Genomic DNA, 25,985 nt, shown 5'->3' with positions numbered 1-25,985 from the left:
TGTTTTTATGCATATTTTCTAAATTTCTTTTTAATTTCCTTTTCTTTTAAATATAATTTTAACATGTACTTATTTTACTTAAAATCTCTTATTTGATTCGGATTACATGTATTTATTATTGTAAATGTTTTTATTTAACGTGTTTTTATTTTTTCTAATCTATATTGTATGTAAAGCACTTTGAGCTGCATTTTATATAAATAAAATGTATTATTGTTTATTTATTTATTATTGTTATTGGTTTTTGAACAGTTAATCCAATCACTAAATAATATTCAAAATATTTATATAATATACTTTTTAAATATTCAAAGGCTCAAAGACAATGAAAAATGCATCATGGAAATCAACAGCAGAAGAGCTGTTGCATTAAAAAATTTGCAGTGCATGCCATGATATATTTCCAATATACTTCCTAACATGAGTTATATATAACTATATACTTTGTATCTCATTGTTATGACGTACTATCTACTTTGGTTTAAGTTTTTAGATAATACAAACAATCGTCCAAATGTGTGAAAAGTGAGTTTTGCTATATTTATTTAGTCTTTGGGCACATTTTTATGGAAGCTCATTTCCGCCACTCTGATGAAAAAATAAATTTAGCATCTTATAATTATAATAATTATGGGAGGCCTGCCTGACCGGCCGATGTACTGCCACGCGCGGGAGCCCTGCCTGACTTAAAACTCACATTAAAGTCAAACATCTGAGTGAAGTCAGTGAAAGAAGTTGAACATTCTGATTTGCCAGTTTGTGCCACCTCAGTTAAAAGATTTAAACTTAGCTCATTTTGCCAAAAGCTGCCGAGATGAGATGCAGGTGAGGCCTTGAGGTGAGGCCTTTGCAGTTTCCCTCCAAAAGTGAATTCCTGATTTACTTCCAGAATTTACACCTGAATGCATCAATAAAATGAATGAATAAATAAAATAAAGTGAAATAATAGTTTATGTAAAATACCAGAGTCCCCCTCATGTACAATGGTTGTTCAATCCTCATTGAGTTTTAAATCTTCACTGAGTTTAAAATTCTCGGTAGTGACAGGATGTCGGCCTAGTCACACAATATTTACTACATGTTACTTCAATGTAAAACGACTTTGAGCAGATCGAACCCTCTTAAGATACAAAACAAGCTTTTCCTCCACTAGTGAAACATCTTCTCTAACAAATGTCTGGAAGTACAAGAGGTGAAGTGACTGTTGGACTCACCGGATGTTCACAGAAGAGAAGAGTCTGAGATCAGCTGTTAGTTTGGAGACAGAGCTGCTGCTGGACCAGATGCTGTGCGGCCATTTCTCCACAGGAGGCGCCATCATGACTTCTAGTTTTCCTTATTCAAAGGCGGAAAGGCAGAATCATTGATTCACACATCAATTAAGAATTGTTGAAAGGAAAGATTGGAGACATTCTTTCTTAGATATAATTTCTACAATATTTATTATCCATGTAATACTCACTCCTATCTATGGAATCGTGCAATGTATTCCACTGCATATATTCTGTTTCAATTGCATATATAATTTCAATTATATTTCTATTTTATACTTCCTGCATGTTTACTTATTTATTACTTTTACCAATGTCTATTATTTGACTATTATATATTTTCTTAGTAGCAGTAATTGATTATCAGAATCATTGCTGATAATAAAATGTTAAAGTTAAAGTATATAATGTAGAATGAAGATGAAAAGGAAGGTGCAAAGGGGCATGCATTGAACTTGTATATCTATCTATCTATCTATCTATCTGTCTAGAGCCTATATTCACACTGTTTATATAGGGTTTATAAGATATTGTTTGTAACTAAATAGGATATCAATTGTACATAATCATAATAAGTCATAATACTGAGATACTAAGTCATTATTTTGTTTTTCATGATACCGACTCACAGGATCTGTAATTTTTCACCACAGTGGTGGAAATAGGCTTCTACAGTTCCCCTTTAAATTAAATAAATACAGTAAATACGAAATATCGTGACCTTTATTGTGAATAAATGCATGTTGTATTTATTTCCAGTGGTGGGCGGGGCTGTGTGTAGAGGGGCGGGGCAGCAGAGGTCAAAGTTGAACTCATTTGGTCTTTTGTGCTAAGCAGGAGAGAAGAGTCCGATCGAGCAGCGGTGTCGCTTCCCTCTTCCCCGGATCCTTTTAAAACTCCCTCCCGAACCTCTCCCCTTCCACCCTTGCCACCCTACCCACCCCCTGAACACTCTTCAAGGGACGGTTCGGGTAAGAGCTCCACACATTTAGCTTTCGTCCTGTTTTTCTGCACATTTCGGGATGAAGGGCAGGAACTACTCGGCGCGCTCCGGAGGCCGCGGGACCCGACTATTCGCTGGAGCGTAGGATGCTAACGCTAGCGAGCTCGAATGGAAAAAAACACGCGAAATGTTTTCAGCTTCGCGGCTCCCCTCTGAGTTCCGTTCCGGCGTCGGGTTCTAAACCGTCATTTACAAATTGTTCCGACAAACACCACAAGGGAGAAGTAAATAAGAAATGTGGTTGTGCTAACTAAGCTAACTTAGCCTTGCGTGACTGTGTTGCTCTCACCAAAATAGACAGGATTTGCGATGTTAGCATTAGCTTTTTTCAGCCTTTCCTCGCTAACGTACACACACACTCGACTTGGGTGTAAATAAAAAGTTTCCCCACCTTGATTCTAGGCCATTAGATAAATGACAAGCTGTTTCGCCATAGCTGTTAAATACCAGGAATTAGGCATCCCCGTAGAGAGACAGTGGGTCATTGTGCTAACGTGAATCAGTGGACTCGGGCCAGTCTAACGTGAATTACTGGACTGAAGCGTCTCATTCTTTCAAAGTCACAAGTCACGTTATTAAACTGCACTTCGAGGCTTCAAGATGTGGACAGTCTGCATCACCTCACTCACCTGCACTGGCGGCAGCTCCTCTAGTAAACTCTGTCCTCACAGATTCCAGCTGTTTGTCCCTGATTGTCACGTTTTCCTCTGTTTCAGACTTTAAGCCTGTGACCAAAGACTCACTCACTTCGTCGGCCAGTTTAGTTTCTGGAATTAGCTGCAGCAATGGACTCAAGTCTGGTTGAAGGAGGACTTAATGTCACCTTAACCATCAGGCTACTCATGCATGGGAAGGTGAGTGAGACTGCATGCCATGTCTGATTTTAAGCATTCATCCCCCAGTATAACCATTAAGAATACACACCTTGCTTTAATATGCCTTTTTTATCCTCATCTGCAGGAGGTTGGAAGCATCATCGGCAAGGTATGTTTGTGTTAATGTCAGAATGAAGTCATCTGTTTGTTGTCCTTTGGTGTGTTTTGTAAATATTGTGAACCTGTGCTTTCTTCTCAGAAAGGAGAATCGGTTAAGAAGATGAGAGAGGAGGTACGTTTTTCCCCATAATTGCAGTGACACTGATTCATATGCGTGATATGACATTATCACACTGAGACTGATTGAAAAACTCCATGTTTTGTTCTGCAGAGTGGTGCTCGCATCAACATCTCGGAGGGAAACTGTCCAGAGAGGATCATAACCCTTGCAGGACCCACCACCTCCATTTTCAAAGCCTTCTCCATGATCATTGAGAAGCTGGAGGAGGTAAGAGCTGTTCACCAAATCTTGCATCAAACGTAATACAGCAACAGATTTGAAAGATTCTAATTTTCACTGTTCTCCGGTCGTGTTTCTTGTGTGTAGGACATCAGCACCTCAATGACTAACAGTACGGCCACCAGCAAACCGCCAGTCACCATGCGCCTTGTTGTGCCTGCCAGCCAGTGTGGCTCGCTCATTGGCAAAGGTGGCTGCAAGATCAAGGAAATCAGAGAGGTTTGTCCCCTGGTTTTAGTTTTTGTAACATTTTGACTTTGTTTTCCCTGATGTGTCCTAACTCTCAATGTTAATGTTTGTGTCCTCAGTCAGCAGGAGCTCAGGTACAAGTAGCAGGGGACATGTTGCCCAACTCAACAGAGCGTGCCATCACCGTTGCAGGGACCCCACAGTCCATTATCGAGTGTGTCAAGCAGATCTGTGTCGTCATGCTCGAGGTACAGACACTGTTTATTGTGCCCTCACACCTCTGGAAATTTGTAATCGATGTTATGATACTAATGATTATTTTATTATTTTCTATGTTCCTGCTAATGCTGCTTAAATATTTAATTGTAAATGTTTCCTTTTTTCAGTCTCCACCTAAGGGAGTAACCATCCCGTACAGACCCAAACCCTCAGGCTCTCCTGTCATCTTTGCAGGTGGTCAGGTAAACAGTGAAAGCAATTTTTGTCTTTTATATAGATCGGTCAATGGTAGTATTTGCCTTGACAGTATCCAGCTTGTCTTGAAAGGCGTTCCCACTTTGTCCTGAAGCAGTTCTGGTCAAAACGAGTTAAATTATACACAGGCCATTGTTCCAGTAGCTGGTCTGCTGTTTATAGCATGCCTGGTTTTGTTTTTGCCGCTCACCAAGGACAGTGAACTGATGGATTTTTGAGTTCAGTGTGTGTGACACTGCCACACCCTCTAAGTGCTGTTCTCTCCTTGCAGGCATACGCTGTCCAAGGGCAGCACGCCATTTCACAGCCTGATGTAAGTGAAGGGCCCTCTGTAAGTGATCCAATATATTTGCAACTTCGGTCCTGGGAAGCCATGCCACCTTCTTATTCCATCCCTCTGACCCATTTTTTTCCAACCACCGTTGCTTGATAGTCACATTCATTTATTAACCATAAGATTGTAGAGTAAAATTCTAACATCAACATTTTTCAAACTTGAGACTAAATCATGGGTCCCATGCTTCATTCCATGTTTTCCTCTCATTCTCACTTTAACCTCTTTACAAAAGGGAAATAATTGCAAAATTTCAGCTTTGCTGTCTTAAAAGTTTTCCTCACTCGTGGTTTTTGTCTGTTTGTTTGCTCTCTGCATCGTTTCCTCCGTTGTTTTAACAGCTCACCAAACTTCACCAGCTGGCCATGCAGCAGAGCCCTTTCCCCATTGCACACGGCAACCAGAGCTTCCAAGGTAGGTGGATAGATTGAAATAGGGAGTTTGATTGCATTAAGTCTGTAATAATCTGTTTGGTAACAATCTCATGGGTTTCTTTGCATTTCTTTAGCTGGGATGGATGCCTCTGCACAAACTGGCTCTCATGAGCTGACCATTCCAAATGATGTAAGTGCATTTACCTCCTTTTGCTTTTTACAGGGTAACAAAATTCCTTTATTGTAAATAGCCTGTTACCCTGTTTTTTATTGGAATTGAAGGTGTTGATGTGTTCTCACGGTTTCTTCCTGTTTCAGCTCATTGGTTGCATCATTGGTCGCCAGGGTGCAAAGATCAATGAGATCCGTCAGATGTCAGGTGCTCAGATCAAGATTGCCAATCCTGTGGAGGGCTCAACTGACAGACAGGTCACCATCACTGGCTCCCACGCCAGTATCAGCCTGGCTGAGTACCTGATTAATGCTCGGTAAGAAACAGGCTGTAGGCCACTGTGACACATCCTTTCAAAAGCAGGTTGAGAGGAGTGTCTACGTTTGGTTTGTCTTGAGTGAAGGTAGCTAGTTTCAGTGTCACAGTAGAAAGGGTTCATGGACTCGATCATTTCTTCTTTAACTGACTTTTTATACCTCCCAGATTGTGTTAGCCACAACCAGAGACATTATATTTTAATTAAATGTCTTTCCATTTGTCTCCCATTCTGGTGTACCGAACACCTTGAAGGATTTTCTTAAGATTTGGCACAAACGTTCATTTGAATAAACTGCATCAATCGATAAGATTTTCGTATCAAACTTGCTCTGATGCCACAACATAAATTTTTGCCCATAACTCTTAAATGAATGCACTTATTATGGTACATTTTCATATAAATGTCTTAATAGGATAAAGCGATTAAATACTGATATTTGTAACGTCACCTTCACTGCCATTTAAATGTCCTGCAAAAACACTTCTGGCCATTATTCAACCCAATGACTCAGGAACAGAAGAGCAGATTGGTTGGTGGAGGTTTACAGATCTGGTCTTATGTGTCCATACGACCAGCAAGTCACAACCTTTGAGGTTTGTTAGTAACAGGAGGAGACACAAAGCTGTATTTCCCCAAAATAAAATTGCTCGACCAAAACCTTCCTCGCATCAGAGAATTGTAACTTGAGTCGACTTTTATTGGACACCTGATGTGAGAAAACACGTGTCAGTAGCTTTAAAGCAAACTTAAAGTTGATCTAGAAACCTCCTATTAGTCTGAATGTTTTATCATTGCTATTATTAATTAATTTCATTGTGTTCATGTAAAAATACACATTTTGAATAATCATATTTAAACCTTTTTTCAAATTTGGAATCTTCATTTGCAATCTTTGTTTGCCTTAGTCTCAAAAAGCTTTGAATTTCACCAACCTGCACTAGAGCTACTTTAAATAAAATGTGCATGGTTGGAGTAGGTTGATGGGTAATGTAGTTTTCAGCTTTTTACAGACCACATCTCCCATCGTGGACCAAGTTAAATATTTCAATAAGGAATTTGTGAATAATAGAATATTTGTTTTGCACCTGCAGGTTTGAATCCATTGTTTCAGGCAGGTGTTCTATGATGTTCTGCAGAGAAGTTATGCAATACATAAAACATACAAACTGCAGCTTGATCTTGTGTAACTCAACAATAGATACTGCAGCTCTTCACCCACTCACTCAGATAGTTTGAACATCCAGTGAGACTTAAATCATTTTTTTTTACTATGCAACCATCAAAATTAACGTTTGACTTAAGCGTCAAGTATTGTGCAAGTACATTACGTATATCTTGTATCTTGTTCTCCTCAGGCTGTCTTCTGAAGCTACTGGACTTGCAGCCAACTGACATGGAGGATCATCATCAGCACCTAATGTAACCCCTCCCCCTACTTTTTACCAAGAGGTCCCTTATTGAACTTAATGCAAAAACCAAGTACTATAAAGTCACTGTTTTCTCCTCTGCTTTGGTTAGACACTTTCTCAGTTTTAATTATACCATCATCATGAATATTGGTATTTTATTTATTTATTTGTTTTTAAATTCCCTTTGCATATAGTTTTTTAAAGGATTCATTCTGTTGTTGTTTTTTCTTCTTATTTTGTTGTATATCTGTATGATTTTCTTGATATAGGTAAAAAAAAGTTTTAGAAAAATCTGAAAAGGCATAAATAATGTTTTTCTTATGTCAGATTTTTCTTAGAAAATGTTAAAATGAAGAAAAAAAGACAATAACATTATAGATGGACTGTTCTTTCCCTTCCTTTTTAAATATCTATTTATTTTTATTTAAAACACAGCTCCTTGTAAGAGTAGAGATCATGAATATTTTGCCATCTTTAGTTTGAAGCTCTAGGTCCTAGATGAGGAACTGTGAGTTTTAACGGGTTTCAGTGGGTGTAAATGGTTTCCAGTGGAAGGTGTGTGCAGGAACAACCTTTCAGTCAGAAGGTAATTCATCCCATGTGTGGGTTCAGATGAGAATTTTAAGCTACATTAAGTCTCACCTCTAATTTGCAGAGTAATTGTTTTGTGTCATTCCTGTGTTTCCATCCGTTGTATTTCTCGATCAGGACTTTTGAGCATTGTTGTATATTGGATTCTGATAAGGGTGGGTGGGCCTCGGTGACTAGGAGTGGGCCTGAATGAGAGGAAAATATTTTCTTTTCTCAGAAATTACTAAGACCATAGTAATGATGATGAAGATGATAATAATAACATTGAAATGTTTGTTTTAAATAGAGAAAATATTTTTTTTAACTGCAGGGCTGGGGAATGCTGCAAGGGGCAAAACTACAAGACATATTGGTCTTTATAAGTATATTATGCTGAGGTATTAAATTATGATTAACTAGAAGGAGAATTATAGAATTAACACTAGTTTCCTGCTATCCTTTTTTGCCTGGGTCAGATTTTATTTTTTATTATTCTTTGCAGGATGAAGAAACTCACGTTTTTGTGCACGTTTTCAAACTATTGTAGATCTGGGTGCAATTAAATTGTTGAAATGAAATGCAGAAATAAAAAAGATGTGAAATGCTGTAGAGATGGTTGGTCATTTTTACGTTGTGAAATTAGTTCATAGAGGCAGCGGACAGGACACCTTGATTCACCAGTGTCACGTTCACTGGCACTACTTTCTGATAAGGCGTCGATTTTAATGGCTTTATTAATGGATAATAACTTGTTGATGGATCAGATACAAGCATTAACAGTTTGTCAGTTTGAAATTCATAAAGGGCAATAAGGGTTTCTCAGTTTGTAATAAGCCATCAGCTTATTTGTTAGTCACCATTAGCAAAGGTCTAGACGGTAACCCATCAAGTCTGTAGTTACATATTAAATGTGAATAGGCTGATTTCCAGGAGATAAATGGTTGACAACATTTTGCCATTATTTGCTAAATGAAAAAAAATTCCCCTTAGTTTTCCCTGTGCCTGACCCTAGTCGTCTGTAACCTGGCAACCCAGCAGTTATTCTCATTTATAACTGGTATATAAAGAATCAGATGAAATAGATAAAGGATTTATGAAGTCGTAATAAAACCATCGATAACAGCTTCTGAACTCTTTAGAGCTGGTGCCTTATCAGAAAGTGCTATTAAATAATCCAAAGACGTGTCTCTGTCTTGTGGAGAAATCCTATTTCAGGTGTAAACGGACAAATGTGCAAGTGAAGAAATGACACTGGATCAGTTTGGACATGCTTAAAGTCATTGAAAATAGTCATTTATTTCTCATTCAGCTGTCTTATGTGACGCAGCAACAGCACAAACTGCAGCTACGCCATTGGCCCGTCTTTTTAAACAAACACACGTTTTGTTTTGTTGTTTTTTTTAACCAATACATTATTTATTGTTGCTCATAATATTTTGCTTTCGATATAACTCCTATGTTACAGGTACAATGTGCAATGCCGTATAAAAACAAAACATTTCTATTCAAACCCAAAGGATACTTACTGTTTTCACTAGTAACCACCACAGAGAAGTGCTCTATTCCTTATCCGGCTACTTCTGCAGTAATATTAAAGGGTCAAATGTACAGTTGAGGTTTTTATGAAGCCCGTCAGCATCGAGAGCGACACGACTCGTTTTGGTTCATTACTAAAGAGGGAACTCCAACTATTTTACACACCAACATCGATTTTAAAGGTCTTTGGGAGTGCTATATTACCACACATCTGAAATGAAGTTGTATAATCTCTAAATAGATGCTGGCTCATGTGATGCCATGTGAGTCAGTTGGGAACCCAAATCTCTGTGTTGCATTGTGGGCAATGTAGGAACCATGTTTGAACAGAGATGGGGAATACGTGCTGTGTTTTTAGGAGTTGTGCTTGTGTTCGTATGCAACTCTGCTTAAATATGCAAGTCCATAGCCAACTAGTGCACATGTCCAACTCCTGACGATACCACTGTTGTTTTAGACCGCACTACTTTTAGCTCCCTAATAAAACTGGCACCTAAATATACATACAGACGTCTCCCATTCTATCATAAACTCGATAGGCTTAATAAAAACCTCACGCGTGTCTTATGTGTGTGTGAAAGTCAGTGGTAGGAGGGTTAAAAAATATATATATCACTTATTGAGATCTCTAATTATGCATCACGATCCTGGTGAGATTTTCATTCCATTATGACTTTTTTTTTCTTTCTCGAGTGCTGACATTTATTTAACAAAATCAAAATAACTCAAAAAGTAATACTTTCAGGATTAAAAAAGTGTAAACTTTCACAAAATATAAAACGGACACATTCAAACCATAAATTATAAACATGTAGTCATGCATTTGTTCACAGGGCTGCATATCGTTTAGGCTTACATTTTTTTTTTTATCTTACAAATAAAATAAAGTTAGATATTTCTCATGTGGTATGTCATGGATATTTACATTATTATTCATTAGTATTCGATGCATTAGTGTGTGGAGTACCATGAAGGATGCTCCAGGAGTGAGGGTTAGAGTGTTTCAAGGACTACAAGTGTGGTGTCTTCTTGTGCGTGCGTCTGTGAAAGAGTTTTTGCTGAACTGGAGCAGTGGCTAAGGTTACCTTGGTAACTAATCTGCCTAAAAAAACCTACTGAACTTAAATGACATTTATCTGATGTCAAAAGCTGCCAAAATATTTGATGCCAGGTTACGACAAATGCCCTATGTCATCTGATGTAGGTTTGCCAGCCAGCAAACTTCTGAGACACCATAAGTCGACTTGTCATAGTCTGAGTGTTGTAGTTGGTGTGATCCCTCATGACAACAGTAAGGTACTGCACTGACGGATTGGTGTACGCCTGTGATGGTTGTTCTTTGTCGGGTGGCTGGAGGTCGTTCGCCAGTGTCCAGTGATCTATGGAGGTCCTGTGTGCGGCGCCTGTGGAGACCCCTGGTAGGACTGAGACGGTGGAACCCATGCTCCAGCACTGGGGGGGCGGCTGGGCTCTCCACTGCCGGACTGATCCAGCTCAGCACTGTCGCAGTCGGAGTCATCGCACAGAGCCCGGCTCTAAACATAGAAGAGGAAAACAACTTTCACTCACGACCTACAACCAACATGAACTTGTTGATGTAGGTGGAAGAACTGTTAAAAGCCCTTACCAGAGTAAATATAATATGACAATGATATAAACGTAAAAGTAAAATCTCGTCTTTTTTTTGTTCAATCTTAATCTGAAACATAACTAGTGACTGCAGCATTCATATAATGGTAGTGGAAAATATTTCCCTCTGAGGTGTAGTGGCAATTAAGTGTAAAGTAACATAAAGTGGAAATACTTACAATCCATACAATTGCTCAAAATCCATCATAAATGCAGTTTTTGAGTAAATCTACTTATTTCCCACCACTGTTTTCCTGTGTTTTACATCAGAATAAGAAGATGACATAAACTGACACATGCAGTCCTCTGTGGAGCCGTTTTACCTCATTAGGATTCTGCCCAGCGTCCAGCTGAGCCTTCGCCTGGCCCAGGGCTCCGTCTCTCTCTGACAGGCCATCAGAAGCCTGCGCAGGATCAGTGTTGTCTGCCGGGATCTCCGACCCCTGAGAGAGGAGATCGTCGCTGCGGTCGTCCAACCTGTCGTCGGTGTTGGTGCTGACCACGTCTGGAGTACCGCTGTGAGAGTGGTCTGTGGTGTGGCCCTCCTCGCCGTCAGATACCGACAGGTTCTCTGAGCTGAACGTAGACACCGACTGGCACTTGGTGATGCTGGTCGGTCGTCTGGAGATTGAAAAGAGACAACAACAAAAGCAGGGTTTAAAAATCACATGAAAGAATGACGTTATTCTTCTGTTCTGTATGAGTCAACAACTTGTCAGAGAGGGAAGATTGCTTGAGGGAATTTTCCACTGGTGATGGACATCAACTTACTCACCGTCTTCGTGGTAACTCAACCTCACTGTCAACTTCACCTTCCTCCTCTTCTGATGATACTCCACGCCTCTGTAGTAAGAAACAGGAAAATGCAAAATTGAAAATGATGGAAATTATGACGAGAGGAGCTTTGAGGAAAACAAACACACATCCAGCTCTGTACCTGTTTGCGTGTGATAGCTGCCCTGTATAGAATGGCTGAAGGTGTTAGGTGCTGACTCCCGATTCCCCCTGATGCCCCCCGAGGCAACCTCACTGCACCAGCCCCCTCCTCTTTGTCCTCTCCGTCATGAGGCAGCCGTGGAGATCCCAGAGATCCGCGTCCTGCTGCCGCACCCCGCCCACACGGTGAGTCTGGGCTGCTGGAGAACGGGAACGATGCAGCATCCTCGCTGGGAGTGTCGCTGCGCGGAGGAGTTTCTATGAGATCATCCATGCCGGCTGCACCCACCTCGGACCCCCCTAAACCTGCAGAGGCACTGAGGCTCCCCCCTCTCTCCAGCCCACCCACCGAGGCCTCCCCTTTTCCCTGTGCCTCTGCCTCTAGTGTGGTGCAGATGAGGTCAGGGCTGGAGGAGGAGAGCTGCCGCTGCTGCTGCTCATGGCTGAGGCCCCGCAGGGCAGCAGAAGGCTCCAGGAGCTGCTTGGAGGTGTTAGTGGTAGAACTGTTAACCTGGGCAGTTGTTTCCCTATTAGGGGAGGACTGATTCACCTTAAGTCCAGCCAGGTCCCCACTGCTGCCCTTACCGGGCTTGCGATGTCGGGTCTTTACCCGCCGAGACCGGTTAGGAGAAGTGGAGCTTCTGTTGGGGCAGGCTGGGATAGTGACTTGCATTACAGAGGAATCCATTTTTGGAATGATTACCTCAGACTTGAGGATGTCTGGCCTGAAAGAGTGGGAGGGGTTAGTCAACAACTACACTCCACAAGCCTTATAAATATGAATTCTTTCATTTCAGATTTAAACTTTTATCAAATAGTGCTGAACTGAGATCTCACACCTCTTTCCTGAAGGCAGTTTCTGGGGTACATTTCTCTTCTTGATGAGTTTGTCCATGGAGTTGGAGGAGCTGCTCTGCCTGGAACTATGATGCTTAAACAAGCCGGGATACTTCTTATCCAAGGACTGCTCTCTCCTGGACAATAAAGTTGTGAAAACAGTGCAGCTAATTAATGAGGAATGTCAGCGTTTTGCAAAAACACACCCTGTGTCCACGCAGTTACTCGTACCTCTGCAACTCTTTTTCTTTGAGCTCCAGCTGCAGCATTACAGCACTTAGCTCCATGTAAAGGTTGTTAGCCCTCTCCAGCTTCCTCTCATAATGCTCACGAATGTCCAGTGCATGCCTGTGAAGAAAAGAGGCTACTGATGTCATTGTGCATACACAAGAGAAAATCCAAACCTCTACAATAGGCGTCCACTCAAGGCACTTATTTCACCCACAGGGGCACACAAAGGAATGGCATAGAGAAATAGGACAGAGTGTAAGTGGCCCCACCTATTCAGACCAATGTCGAGAAATTACCACTATCCAGTACAATACATTGGTATACTGTGAATTAACATAAATCAAGGTATGTGAGAGGTATGAGTATAAAATATACCTGAGCTCTTCCCTGCGTCTGTTGATCAGTTCCTCGTCGAGTCGGTGGATACAAGTACCCTCAGATTTAATCTTCTCAAAGTGCTGTTTCACCTCCTCTCGCCATTCAGCCTGATGAGAGCACATTTCTGTTAACAAGCTCTGTCTAGCCAGAGCTGAGCTCAAACACAGATCTCTTTTGTATTTTTGTGTCTGACTACTCAGCAACATGTGTGTTTCGGTCTGTTTGTGCATGTATGTGTATTTATTATGATTCGTGGCGTTTTTATTTGGTGTATATTCATAAATTCAGGTGGGAAATGAGAGAAGAAACCATACCTGAGACTTAAAGTACGTCTCTTGTGGAGTGGACAGTACATCAGCTGATGCTATGTCCAGATGAAGAAGGATCTGACGGAAAGAAGGGCGATTCCTGGGCTTACAGTTCCTGCAAATCAGACACCGGAGAGACAGCTGTTTACATTTACAAAGCACTGTAAAATCAATAGAGTTCCTCAACCAGAGATGAGCCAAGTTCTTTATTTCTCTTGCTTCAGTCCGGGTGTCTGTTTCCAGACATTTACTCACCAGCACTGTCTGAGGAGGATCTTAAAGCCATCGGGGCAGCTCTCAGGTATGGGCAGCTGAAGACTGTTGTTTCCCACGCCCCAGATGATAGCAGAGGAGTCCACATCTCTATAAGGGATCTCTCCAGTTAACATCTCCCACAGCACCACCCCGAAAGACCTGTGTGTATTCAATGGTGGAGGAAGAATTCAGATCCTTTACTGATTCGACAATAATTCCAGCATTCTTAAAACGTACGTTAACGTACGTAAAGTATTAATTTCTTATAGTGTGGTAAAATGTTTTACTTTTCTATCTGCTATTTTTGGATTCAAAGTACTGCTGCATTAATGTGTATGTTGCATTTACTGCCTGTTTTCAGTGTTGTCGAGATGCATTTTCCAGCTAATGCAAGAGGATTTTTAAGGGTTGATTTTGAGATGTATCAGAGTACAAGTGAAAGTTGTGTAAATGCCAATACTAATGTAAAGTGTGAGTAACTCAAATGTGCACTTAAGTACAATATTTATACATATTATGTATATATTAAGGAAGTCTCACTGAGGTTGAGACTTAAATACATACTGTGCTACATCACAACAACATAAAAGCAGAAATCCTAAAACTCCCTTTGAAGAATTAAGATCTTTGAAACACTGAAATCACAAATAATTAACTAACAATACTGATGCAGTATCTGCACTTCTATAGTAGTACATTGAAGATAACTGCTAAACGGCAAAAATGTAATTAAGGTGGAAATATTGTAAATACGAACATTTATGAGACTTACCATATGTCCACCTTTTCTGACACGGGCTCATTCCGAATCACTTCCGGAGCCATCCAGGCTACGGTGCCAGCAAACGACATTTTGGTGCTCTTGTCACTGAGCTCCTTCGAGGTGCCAAAGTCAGAAATCTTTACCAGGTCATCGTGTGTAATCAGCATGCTGCAAAGGAGAGATTACACAGAATTTCACGAGGGAATAATAAAGTTACAAGTTGTAAAATGTCAGATGTTGTGTTGGCTTTCGTATTGCAGGCTATAGCTGTGTTGACTCACTTGGGGGACTTGAGGTCTCGGTGGATGATCTTGTGGAGATGTAGGTAGTTCATGCCCCCTGCGATGCCCATGGACCAGTCAACCAGGAGGGAAGGGGTGATTTTACGGCCCGCTCTGAGCACCTCATACAGTTGGCCTTGGGCACAATATTCCATCAGGATACAGTAACAAGGAGCCTGGGTGCACACGCCCCTAGAGGCAAGACAGATAACTAAGCACAGCTAACCAGAAAAGGAAACACTATATAAAAGTGGGATTAATGCATATATCAAAATCATGGTACACTTATCATGGGTTTCCTCACTTGAAAGTAATGATGTTGGGGTGTTTGAGTTTGCGGAGGTGTTTGATCTCGGTCTCTTTGATGTCCCGCACTTTCTTTACAGCCACGTCATCTCCATGGAACTTGCCGAGGAAGACAGCCCCTTGTGCTCCGCTGCCCACCCACTGCAGGTCCGAGATCTCCTCAAAAGGAACCTCCCAGGACTCTAAACGCAGACCAACAAGCCAACAAAACAAAACTAGATGACTAAATGTGCAATTATAGAAAGTTATAAACGCAGGCACAGCAACAGAAAGAGTTATTGCTTATTTATATCAATAACATATTGCAATGCCTCCAAATGTCAATATGTACTCTTGTTAGTATAGAAAAAGAGGAGTCGGGAGTTTTGCAGAGGAAACTCTAAGTACACATTTGAATGGGGGGCAGAACACAATTACACAACACAAAGAACCTGCCATGTTTAAACAAATTATATATTGACATCTTGTATTTCTTTGCAGAGATAAGAAAGAAATTGAGGGAAAAGAACAACAATCCACTTCTGGTCTATTCTGTCTGTCAGCTGTCACAGTGACACGACTTAAATGACTGCGAGAGCATGGTCACTAAAGAGAGAGGAGCTGGGCAGAATAAAAGAGACAGGCGAATCAATTCTTCATGAGGTCCACCAAAGTGTCGAGATCTCTGGAGAGCTGCAGCGGAGGCACATTCACATGATGCGTCCCCCAGTGCAGCTGTGAAAACTCACTGTCTGATGACTATGAGGGGAGCTGAACACAGTCGTGCTGCCAATAGGACACGGTGGCAGTCAGAGAGCAATGCAAATAATGGAGGCCTGGTTATGGAATAAGACAAATTAAATGTACACAAGTAGATACTTCTACATGAATATACCCGTTTTCTGCTACTCCTATTCTACATATTAGGGTGAAATATTTTACTACATTCATCACACACCTATAGTTACTTTTCAGATTATACCTAAAAAAAAAAACACATGATACTGTTCAAGTCCCAAAGGTGTCAAATCATTCAATATTTCACAATAAAGCAATAGTAGAAAAAAACAAAAATAAGTCTGTGTGGTAGACTTTTTTTCTACTTTCATGCCTCACTAATCATCTTACAACCCCTCAGGCTTATCTCTGGAGGTGGCCTGACAGTAAACTAGCTCTGGCTCAAGCAACTACAAATTGTACCTGAGTAATGATAAATCACCAACATTACTGTTATGTAATATATTAAAATAAATAATAATTGTTGTAGAGTAAATATAGATTGTTGCCCTGGTAATTTCACTTAAGTAAAGGATGTGAATACCTCTTACATCAGTGTGGAGTTCAAACTCCATCCCTGGGTTCAGTTATTCTTCTATCTATGGCACATCTCCATGGTTACATAATAATATCAAGTCCTAAATGATTAAATGATGTGTTTATGTCACAAAGTATTCTGCCTTCTGTTCTGTGGCATTTAGATTCATTGTGAAGAACACAGCAGAGGTCAGAGAGCATACAGGTAGAACATATTCACTTACCTTCTTGGCTATGCTTGTGTTCAGTGGAGTAGGCCTTTCCAATCATCGTCCAGACTGGCTTTAGACAGCCAAACAGTCCCTCCAAAAAACCTCCACTTCCCGATTGTAGCCGAATGTTGTCCGACTGGCTCCGCACAGCACCAGCCTCCGGACTGTGCCCTGCTTCAGCCCCGCCGCCACACTGGCAGACCTCATGTTCATGTAGTTTTAGCACGCTGTTGTCAAAGTGGCCCGAGGGTCCATCGCTGGGAGTGGGGCTGCTGCCACCGGGCGCCCCCTGTCCACCGGTGTCAATGGACAGCACGTTACGGAGGACACACTGTGTGGGGGTCAGGTCCGTTTCGGGGGTGCAGGCAGGGGTGTCTCCATCGAGTCGTCGATAGGGGGGCTCTGAGATGGGGGTGCTGAAGCCTGACAGGGAGGGGGAAGGGGCACGGGGCTCATGGATACAGGTCCCACTCATCAGGGGTTTCCCCAACACCGCAGGTTAGGGTGGATGGAGGATGGAGAGATGAGAGGTAAACCTGAAGGAGAAGATTAATGACAACAAATGCATTAGAATGACCAAAGGTGACTGGGCCTCTTCATGTCAGGGCTCCCACTCTTTGGCTATAAACAAACGTGGATACTATTTCAGCACTGGACAGCTCAGTTTGACTCAGGGAGCTGTCCAGTGCTGAAATGACTTGTACTATTACTGTTAGTGTCTCTTGTGATCTTTAAGAACCACCAGACGAGTGTAGTCGTGCTGTGAGTTGGGCATCCAGCCAGTCCCCCAGTTTAACCACTCAGACACTCCATTTCCACAACAGAAGTTGGTGTGAATCACGCAGTTTAAAGCCTCATCTCAGTGCCTGTGAATGGGAAAAAACCAGCCTGCCCAGTGGAGCCATCACCCAGAGAGCTGCGAGGGGGCTTTATGAATGAATCGAGCTGAGGAGTTTGTGCAGCTTCAGCGCCGCATGACTGTCACCTGTTCTTTGACTGTCCCTCTGTGGAGCCTCTCATGCAGCCTGACAGCATCCGAGCAAAGCGGCTCCCATATGTCGCCCGTCGTACATCAAGTGCAAGAGCATTGTGTGCATTTTTCAAGAATATGGCGAATTGCATAACCACCTCGGCGTGCGTGCCTGCGTGCATGTGGTGGTGGTGGGGGGCGGTTAGGGAGAAGGGGGGCGGAGGTGTAGAGAGAGAGAGAGAGAGAGAGAGAGAGTATACTATTCACATATCCTACACATGCACTAGCTCAGTGTCTTATACTGCACCACTGCATGAGAGGAGCCAAATGAGAGCGTGAAAAAAACCGGCCAATAAACAACCAACCGGGCCTGTGCGAGGGAGCAGTGTGCACGTGCATGCACACACACACACACACACACGCGGAAATGCACGCACACGCAGGAAGATCAATCTTTAAATAACCGAGGATGTGATGATGACACTCAGCAGCATCATAGCCGACGTGCATGAATTGCGAGCCCGATGCCTACTATGGTCCATGCCAAGTGAAAGTGCCGCAGCGTCTCCACATCCAATCATGATGTTGGCATCGTTACGCACACACACATATTTCATAATGTTCGGCTTCGCCGCTGCACAAATATGATTTTCTTGCGTCCTTCGACGTTGATTGGTTTCTTGGCAGCATCGGTTCGTTGGTGCAGTGCAAAGCGGCGTGAATGCGACCGCACCGAGCAGCGGCACCAGGCTCCATGTACCCTTAACCCCTATCCCTTATTCAATCAGCATTTAACTCATAGTACGATAGTATGACATTCCCATACCTTTCTGCCCGCTTGATGCCGCGTTGTCAAGTGAAGGGGTGGGCTCCGCTTTCTGTTTGTCGGTGATAACGAGACAATCGTTGTTCCTCCTCGGTCCAGTCTGCCTCTTTGGATTTCGCCTTCCTAGATCCACGAGTTTCACGTTCCTGGGACCGATCCCAGCGGCCGAATCGTGTTATCAATAACCGGGGACCCATGCAACGTGAGGCGCGCTGGGTTTTTTGGGGGGGGGGGGGGCTGTCTCTTTCCCAGTGCTGAATTGACGTCACGGAAATGAGAGTTGCGCCGCATGGGGGCGCTAGAATCAACCTCTGCAAAAGATATAACACATACAACTAGGCTATCAGTTTTAAATCATCTGCTTTATTTCCCAAAAATCTGTAATTTTGTGTTCATTTCATTCAGTGATTTCCACATCTGAGAAATGAACCTGCAAAGTCCTGCATCCTGCTGCTGATGTGACCTTAAGCGAGACACATGGCTCCAGGGATGCTGGTGTGCCACTCTCCAAGGCTGGATTACTGAAGTGAATCCCCTATACCCTGAGGGGCCCAAAAAGCAAGCTCACTGTAGCTCAGGAGATAGAACAGAAGGTTGTTGCCAAAATATCCTTGGGTAAGACACTGAACCCCAAATTGCCCCTGAAAGCTGTGGTGGCTGTGTGAGTGATGTGTAATAGAGAAGATGCTTCACATATGCACAGTATAAAAGTGTGTGTGATGGATTCATGGAAAAATTGTACTGTAAAGCACTTTGACTGGTCATCTAGATCTATATAAGATCTATATAAGCTCTATATAAACAAAGACCATATACATGTCTCCTCTGGCCCTATAGAAGTTAAATTCAGTTGTAAATGGGTGAACACTTGGATGGGTCCTTATCTGACCCTGACTTATGGAGGATCCATGTGTCATAAACTTGTTTAAAAACCTTTATCATCTTATTGTATTTAGTTTTTTGTCCTCAATTTATCAAATTACCACAAACTTAGACATATTTTTTGCTAGCTGTTTCTTGTTCCTCCTCTTCATACTGGCCGATAAATAATCCCTTGCCTGTGTCTCTCAGTTATGCATTTGGGTCATTTCAATTGAGAGCCATGGCAGAAACTTTGGAAGATGTCCACTGGACTAACACAGTGTTAAAGTCTCATGTTAGCTTTCACCAAACTGTGTGTTTTGTCCTGAATCATATACAATGGAACTGTATTACAAATACTTTGATGGCCAGTTTCAGTGTACACATGGACATCTATCTATCATTTTAAGACAGACAAATATCCTTTAATGGTTTATATTCAAAGGGGAGATGGAAGGAGCCCATGGGCCTTTTAACAACTTAATAATATCATTCTGCTGACCTTGCACTCAGCTCTCACTGGGGTAAAGAAAGCATCATTATCTTCATCATAATCACAATTCACATTAGCAGGGAAATGGAGGAAATACAGTGCAGGGGAAAAACATGTGAAAATAATTTATGATGTGTGACAGTAAAATAAAATCTCTGCTTTGTATGTGACAACAAATAATTGGTACCTGTTTCTCAGGGTTGGTGCAGCAGTGTCGCTTTATGTCCTGAAGAGGACAACATGCCAGCTCTGTGCAGTTTGTGCACTGAACTCTGCACTGTGTCAGCAAGACGACCACGGAGTGTTCTCCTGATACACAGCAGAGATTATTTTAATCAAACGGGAAGAATGAAGTAAAGTTGCATGTTTGTTGAGTTTAACTTTAATGTGGGGAAAAGAATCAATGAACAGTTATTATTCTAGTTAATACAACAAGCACTTGCATATTCAGACCTTTTTAGTAACCAGAGAGGTGGGGCTTTTGTTCACTTGTTTACTAGCAATTAATAAACTTCAAGAAAACTTAAAATTTACATTTTTATACTCTATCATCCACCCTCACAGTATATAACTGTTTTTTTCTTATATGTTTGAATTAGATTCTTGACAAACAACTACAACAGTATTTTTCTTGTATTTACTATTATTAGTAGATTCAATTTTTGTATTAACCTTTTTTTTCTAGAGCACTTTTCAAAATCCACAATACAAAGGGTTTCATAATGGCAGCAAAATAAAACTGACTAGTCATATAATCACACCACCATTTCATCCTCACACATTTCTTCTTCTTCAAAAACAGTTGGGAGTCTTGAAGAATATACGCATATTACATTTCTAGCTTTACAATAATAACTACAAAACGAAACGCATAAACTAATACATATATAATGTCGCTTTGTCACTTGTGTTCTGTGTGTTTTAAATAAAGCTGCTGTAAGAACAAAAAAAAAAAAAAGAAAAGCAGACTCGCGCACGGTTTGTCCCTCCGACTCGCCGTAGTCCGCACGGCGGGATTAGCTTGAAGCTGTCGAACCGAAAGTGTCTGAACAGAGAAGCGTGAAGTTTCATGTGGTTGTTTGGAAACACAGCTCGTGCTGACACACCGCCACAGACACGACGCTCCACCGGGTAACCTCACCGGAAGCTGACGGTAATAGTAAGCGACTTTAAGAAGTGCGCTGGAACCGGCTAGCTAGCTAACTCCTAACTTTAGCTACACTCAGCTGTTGTGGCGTAAACATGGCAGCGGCTGTGAATGCGTGTACCTGACTGTGCCATGGTGTGTTTCCAGGGTCGGGTGGCAGAGTTTCATCCCGGAGAAGATGTGCTCTCTGGCGCTGTTCCCTCCTCCGCTGCCCTTCGGACAGAGCACCCTGTGCGAGTCCAACAACGAGCTGCTGCCCGGGACCAACACCGAGGACCGAGCCAAGCAGGTGTGGAGGGTTACACACGGTGGAGACAGTGGAGTTGAACTAGTCCAGTGTCTCTGCTGATGTTGATGGACAGTGTCCAGTGAACGTCTTCACGCAGGTTGTGTTGTTTCCTGCAGGAGTCCAGTCCACTGAGTCTCTATTTCCCCCGAGAGTCTCTGAAGCTCCACAGTCGAACAGAGAGCAGCAGCAAGGCGGCGTTTCTGGACCATTCAGAGACTCTGTGGATGAGGAGTGCTGCAGCATGGTGACACACACACACACACACACACACACACACACACACACACACACACACACACACACACACTTTCTTAACAATATTTGTCCCAAATCTATGACAGACAAATATCATTAATGTGCCTTCTCTCTGTTCCAGGCGGGATGGGGGTTTCACAGGATTACTGACTGAAATTACCAATTCAAATACAGAGGGTATGTGATTTTATATTGTGGTTTTCTTTCTTTTACACAAACCAACTTGATCCTACATATCCAATATTCACTGTTTTGCTCTTGCAGCGCCAAAATGGTTGTCAGTGAGTTCTGGTTGCACCCTGGCATTGCTCCAGAGGGTCTCTTCGTTTCACGGTTCCTTGTTTCCTCATCTTACAGTAAGTACTTTCACTGGTGAAAGTCTCTCAAAAATATGTGTGTGCCTAATGTTACTTCACTTGATCTTCACTGTACAGAAGTTTGTGTAGTGTATCACTCTAGAAGGCTGTTTTCATTTGTTGGAGGGTGAATGATTCTCTCTGTTCACGAACTTCTCAATAAATGTACTACATGTGTGTTAAGTTAACTTGTGTTTTACCTGTTTGTCATTTGCGCCATAGTTGAGCAGTGAAGACATGATAGCTGAGTTTTCACAAGTACTGAACTGGTAAGTGCTTCTGATTAAAGATGTATTTTTTAGGATGAAGCTGTGATGATGAAAAGATTCAACAGAGTTTTTGATAGTTAATCAAGTACATTTGCAAACCAAAATTTCAAACATTTACATTAATGGATAACGAAAAGAATCCTTAGTTGCTGCTCTATATAAATGATTTAGACATTTTTTTGTTTACATTTTAAAACAAAAGTTTGTTGAATAGTCCACAACCTTTCTCTGCTTTTATCCCTTCTGTATTACAGGTCTGACTGTGTGGTGCGAGCCTTTGCTTGGCATCCTCACGCAGACAAGTTTGCTGTAGCCCTCCTTGATGACTCCATTAAAATCTACAACCCTAAAAGGTACAATTACTTTGCTCTGAAGAGCTGTTGCCAAAATGACAGCTCATAGTATAAAGTCTACACTGCATATCTATGATAAAATCATGCTCCTGCTTTTTTGTGAGTTATTCTTTTATCCTTTTACCCTAAGACTACAATAGTTATTCTTAAACTTTGACATAGCACTTTAAGTATTGACGTTTTTTGTACTCTGACAGCGCCACCACTCCCACACTAAAGCACCGTCTCCAGAGGAGTGTGGCAGCAGTGCAGTGGAAGCCGTTGTGTGCGTCTGCTTTGGCTGTCGCCTGTCAGAACTGTTTACTTGTCTGGCATGTGGACCCCTGCTCACTGTCAACCAGGTACGTAAAGTAGCATGTGAAGTATTTGAGTTAAAAATGACTGAATTCCAGTACTTTTTTTCATTCAGCACCATCCGATCTGTCGTAAATGCCGTCACTGCTCAAGCAAGCTGCCACTTATCTGGATCTTAATCATGTGAACTGATTCATTATAGCGCTATAAATTATGGTCGGGAAGCAAAGACAAAAGTAATTGTCCATAAATAAATGGAGACTTTCCTGCCTACAGTTTTTCTGTCAATTAAATTAAGATTTTTAAGAGTCTATTAATACTCTTAAAAATCTTAATTTAATTGATAAACCCTTTTTTTTCATGATACCCTGTTCTTCTTCCTTTTTACGCGTCCAGGCCTTCATCTGGTTGTGCTCAAGTTCTGTCTCATCCTGGTCACTCCCCAGTCACTTCCATCGCCTGGTCTCCAAGCGGATCTCTTCTGGTGTCAGCCTCACCCATGGACACTGCAGTTATGGTACGAGGCAACTGATTCGTATTAAGTGTTTGAGTGAAATTCTGACAAAGTAGTTCGGCCTTTTGATGTCCGTGTATGTTTCAGGTTTGGGACGTCGCTGCAGAAAGCTGTGTGCCACTTCAGCGTGTCGGCGGAGGCGGGGTCACCTTTCTGTCCTGGTCCCCTGACGGCAGCCATGTCCTGGCTTCTACACCATCTGCCCTGTTCAGGTTAGAGACAGTGAATCAGAAATCGAGAGTTTCTAAAATACCCAGCCTCCTCTTTGTCTCGCTCCTTCAGTTCCTTGTTGAGGTACATTTGCACATTTCAAGTTCAAGATATGTAAAGCTGCCAATTTTCTTCTTATTTAATGTGTGTGGACATTGGCCACTTTCTATACAATAAGAGAGCTCCATGAATATTTACGAACATGTAAGGGATTAGTGGCACAGTCTGGAGTTAATCAGGTGTCACCAGATAATCATTGGAGGGAAGTTTTTACAAATGAATAAGTAAAGTTTCTTTCTTTAGGGTTTGGGAGACCAGGATGTGGACCTGTGAGCGTTGGCCATGTATTAAAGGACGCTGCCAGGTGATTAACTTCTCCGAGTTTCAAAGTTACAGGAAAATATTTGACATGTTTTAATTATCAAATAATGATGAATCTGTTTTTGCCAGTCTGGCTGTTGGAGTCCAGATGGAAGTCGACTTCTCTTTACTGTGCAGGGCGAGATGGTCATCTATGCTCTGACCTTCACTGACGCACCAGGTTCACGTCTCAGTGTTTATACAGAGTAACCAGTTATCTTCAAGAATAAGCAGCTCTGTGGATTTTACAGCTTGAAACGTTGTCATTGTTATTCTGCAGGCATGTCTACAGGCACATCTAAAGGATCACAGGCAGCAGCTGTGGTGGCTGACCTATCAGAGACAACCTTTAACACAGCAGATGGAGACATCATGTAAGATCTTTAAGCTAAATCACTTATAGGCTGCATTTAATTGAACAGACATCAAATACAAACAGTGCTTTCAAAAAGCCCAGAGAGAAACAGAAGTGGATGTCATGAATGCTTCTCCTCACCACTTGATTATTTGACCCTTGAAGGTGAGCGTCACTCACTTCTGTCTGATTTGTTCACCAGTATTGGTGGAGAGATCCAGTCTATCGCCTGGGATCCAAGAGGAGAGAGACTCGCAGTTCTTCTTCAAGGTCTTTCACACTTTTCTTTCATTCACATCAATGCACCCACTGATTATTAATTCAGTATTAGTTCTAACGGCCTCTGTTTTTCTCTCTCAGGAGATCCACAGGCGGCAGACCGACCTGCAATCATAGCAGTGTTCAAGACAAGAACCAATCCCATTTTTGAGCTTTTGCCATGGTTTGTACTTTTATGTGGTTAATGTACATTTCATATTTGTGTAGCTTCACCAAAGCTCCAAAGTATTGCATTTCCCAGGATCCTACTACAGTGTATCCCATCTGGTTTACTAATTTGTTTTTGTTTCCCTGTTAAGTGGTTTTGTTCAAGGGGAGGCTGATGCAGAGCCGAGACTGATGCAATTCCATCCAAATTTCCAGCACGGAGCCCAGCTCACTGTGGTTAGTGTTAACCTACGAGTCCCTGTTTTCTCTTTGATAAATTTAATTTATTCTGGTGAATAATGGGTGGTTTTAGCCTTGAACAGGAAAAGTAAACATGGGATGGTTTTGTCAGTGACTTGTAGTTGTTTAGTTTTGCATGATGTTTCAGACAGACCTGCAGAAAACTCTCAATACAGCTTTTAACAGATGATATTAGAAACTGTTTTCTTTGACCAAGCTTCAATTTTAGCATAAGCCCCAATAATTCAATTCTTTGTTCTTTTGTTGATTTATCTATCTTTTATATGCCAGGTAGCTTTGATATATATAAATATATATGTTAAGGATTTTTTGCTGACTGCAAATTACTGTAAAAATAGAGGTGAATAATTTAAGTTGAGGATTTTCCATTATACTGGCCTGGATAGTGGAGAAATAAGTGTTAGTTGTGTTCAATGTTGTATATAAAGGTCTTAAAACGTTGTAACCATACTGGCTTCACCTCCACACTGATATCTCTCTCTGTCTCTCTCTCTCTCTCTCTCTCTCTGTTCTCAGTGTTGGTCCAATGGAAGAATTACCCATGTGCCTTTCTACTTCCTGAGTACAGCTGTCCCTCATTTTGGCCTGAGTGGCAGTCCGTTGTTGCCTCGCCCGCAGGAAAGGCAGAGCGCCTTGGCCAATCAGTCGCTCTTCACAGAGTTAATCTCTTGACCAACCATCACACACACACGTCATTGTTAATATAATGAATTGTCAATAAAAGTTTAGAAAGTTCTTGACACACTTGACTGGTTTGCTTCCTTCTTTTGTCAAAACATTTGAACCAGATGAACCTTGTGAAATGTGGATGCTAGAGCTGAAGTCTTTGCACTTCATTGAAGCGTTTGTATAAGAAAAGTAATTCAAATTACACTTTATCTTTGTGAGTGATGCTAATGTGTTTCCAAATGGTTTATGGTAAAACTGTATTTGAGCATAAACTGATTTTAAAGAATTAGGCCCCTGTGCACAGACATGTGAAGACCCCCCCACCTGTCCTACACAACTTGTGGTTGTTTTGGGTGTTGTAGTTATTTTACAGTAATTTTGGCTTATTTGTGCTCAATTTGTGTCTCATCAAAGTCATTTTGTGTATCTTTATAGTGTGTTTGTTTCAGTTCTCTCCATGAACCCCTGAGGCCTGAGAACGTGGGAGACCCATTCAGTAATCCAGCAATAGATCAGCCCCCTGGTCCTCAGACATGTCAGGTCAGATCCGATGTGGAGCTTGGCAGGTGCAGGTTTGGAAAACTGAACTTGCAGGAATTGTCCTTGTACACATTTAAAATTGTTGCTAACATTTCTTCAGTATGTTGATGGGTTATTTTGTA

General features: G+C 41.7%; 3 protein-coding genes across 4 annotated transcripts; 2 read left to right on the top strand and 1 right to left on the bottom strand.

The window, feature by feature from the left end:
* The first annotated feature begins 2,082 nt into the window (after positions 1 to 2,082).
* Positions 2,083 to 8,059, top strand: LOC109634983 (poly(rC)-binding protein 2-like). Of its 2 annotated transcripts, none has more exons than XM_069526379.1 (13): positions 2,083 to 2,242; positions 2,991 to 3,128; positions 3,235 to 3,258; positions 3,349 to 3,381; positions 3,481 to 3,597; positions 3,697 to 3,828; positions 3,918 to 4,046; positions 4,185 to 4,259; positions 4,544 to 4,585; positions 4,948 to 5,020; positions 5,115 to 5,170; positions 5,299 to 5,468; positions 6,827 to 8,059. In XM_069526379.1, exons 2-13 carry the CDS (start codon positions 3,060 to 3,062, stop codon positions 6,861 to 6,863), a joined length of 957 nt encoding a protein of 318 aa, XP_069382480.1. In that variant the 5' UTR covers positions 2,083 to 2,242; positions 2,991 to 3,059; the 3' UTR covers positions 6,864 to 8,059. The 2 variants fall into 2 exon arrangements, with proteins under 2 accessions (XP_069382480.1, XP_069382479.1); XM_069526378.1 differs by having other exon boundaries at positions 4,544 to 4,603.
* On the bottom strand, positions 7,795 to 20,973 carry map3k12 (mitogen-activated protein kinase kinase kinase 12). Its single transcript, XM_020096351.2, has 16 exons — positions 20,834 to 20,973; positions 19,753 to 19,874; positions 18,212 to 18,522; positions 16,428 to 16,951; positions 14,909 to 15,092; positions 14,605 to 14,796; positions 14,333 to 14,491; positions 13,561 to 13,719; positions 13,312 to 13,420; positions 12,995 to 13,104; positions 12,620 to 12,736; positions 12,391 to 12,525; positions 11,553 to 12,276; positions 11,391 to 11,458; positions 10,939 to 11,236; positions 7,795 to 10,521 (listed from the first exon to the last, which is right to left on the bottom strand). The coding sequence occupies exons 4-16, from the start codon at positions 16,888 to 16,890 to the stop codon at positions 10,366 to 10,368; spliced, it is 2,874 nt and encodes a 957-aa protein (XP_019951910.1). The 5' UTR covers positions 16,891 to 16,951; positions 18,212 to 18,522; positions 19,753 to 19,874; positions 20,834 to 20,973; the 3' UTR covers positions 7,795 to 10,365.
* Positions 20,541 to 25,398, top strand: aaas (achalasia, adrenocortical insufficiency, alacrimia). The gene is made up of 17 exons (XM_069526377.1): positions 20,541 to 20,696; positions 20,860 to 21,001; positions 21,118 to 21,245; positions 21,378 to 21,433; positions 21,521 to 21,612; positions 21,835 to 21,881; positions 22,136 to 22,234; positions 22,432 to 22,575; positions 22,925 to 23,045; positions 23,130 to 23,254; positions 23,556 to 23,616; positions 23,703 to 23,793; positions 23,893 to 23,986; positions 24,170 to 24,237; positions 24,328 to 24,409; positions 24,546 to 24,630; positions 25,171 to 25,398. The coding sequence occupies exons 1-17, from the start codon at positions 20,635 to 20,637 to the stop codon at positions 25,324 to 25,326; spliced, it is 1,653 nt and encodes a 550-aa protein (XP_069382478.1). The 5' UTR covers positions 20,541 to 20,634; the 3' UTR covers positions 25,327 to 25,398.
* The last annotated feature ends 587 nt before the right edge of the window (positions 25,399 to 25,985 follow it).

Source organism: Paralichthys olivaceus, chromosome 6, assembly GCF_024713975.1.
Source record: "Paralichthys olivaceus isolate ysfri-2021 chromosome 6, ASM2471397v2, whole genome shotgun sequence".
Classification (NCBI taxonomy): Eukaryota; Metazoa; Chordata; class Actinopteri; order Pleuronectiformes; family Paralichthyidae; genus Paralichthys; species Paralichthys olivaceus.
The sequence above is the reverse complement of the archived record's forward strand: the minus strand, read 5'-3'. Positions and strand labels throughout refer to the sequence as shown.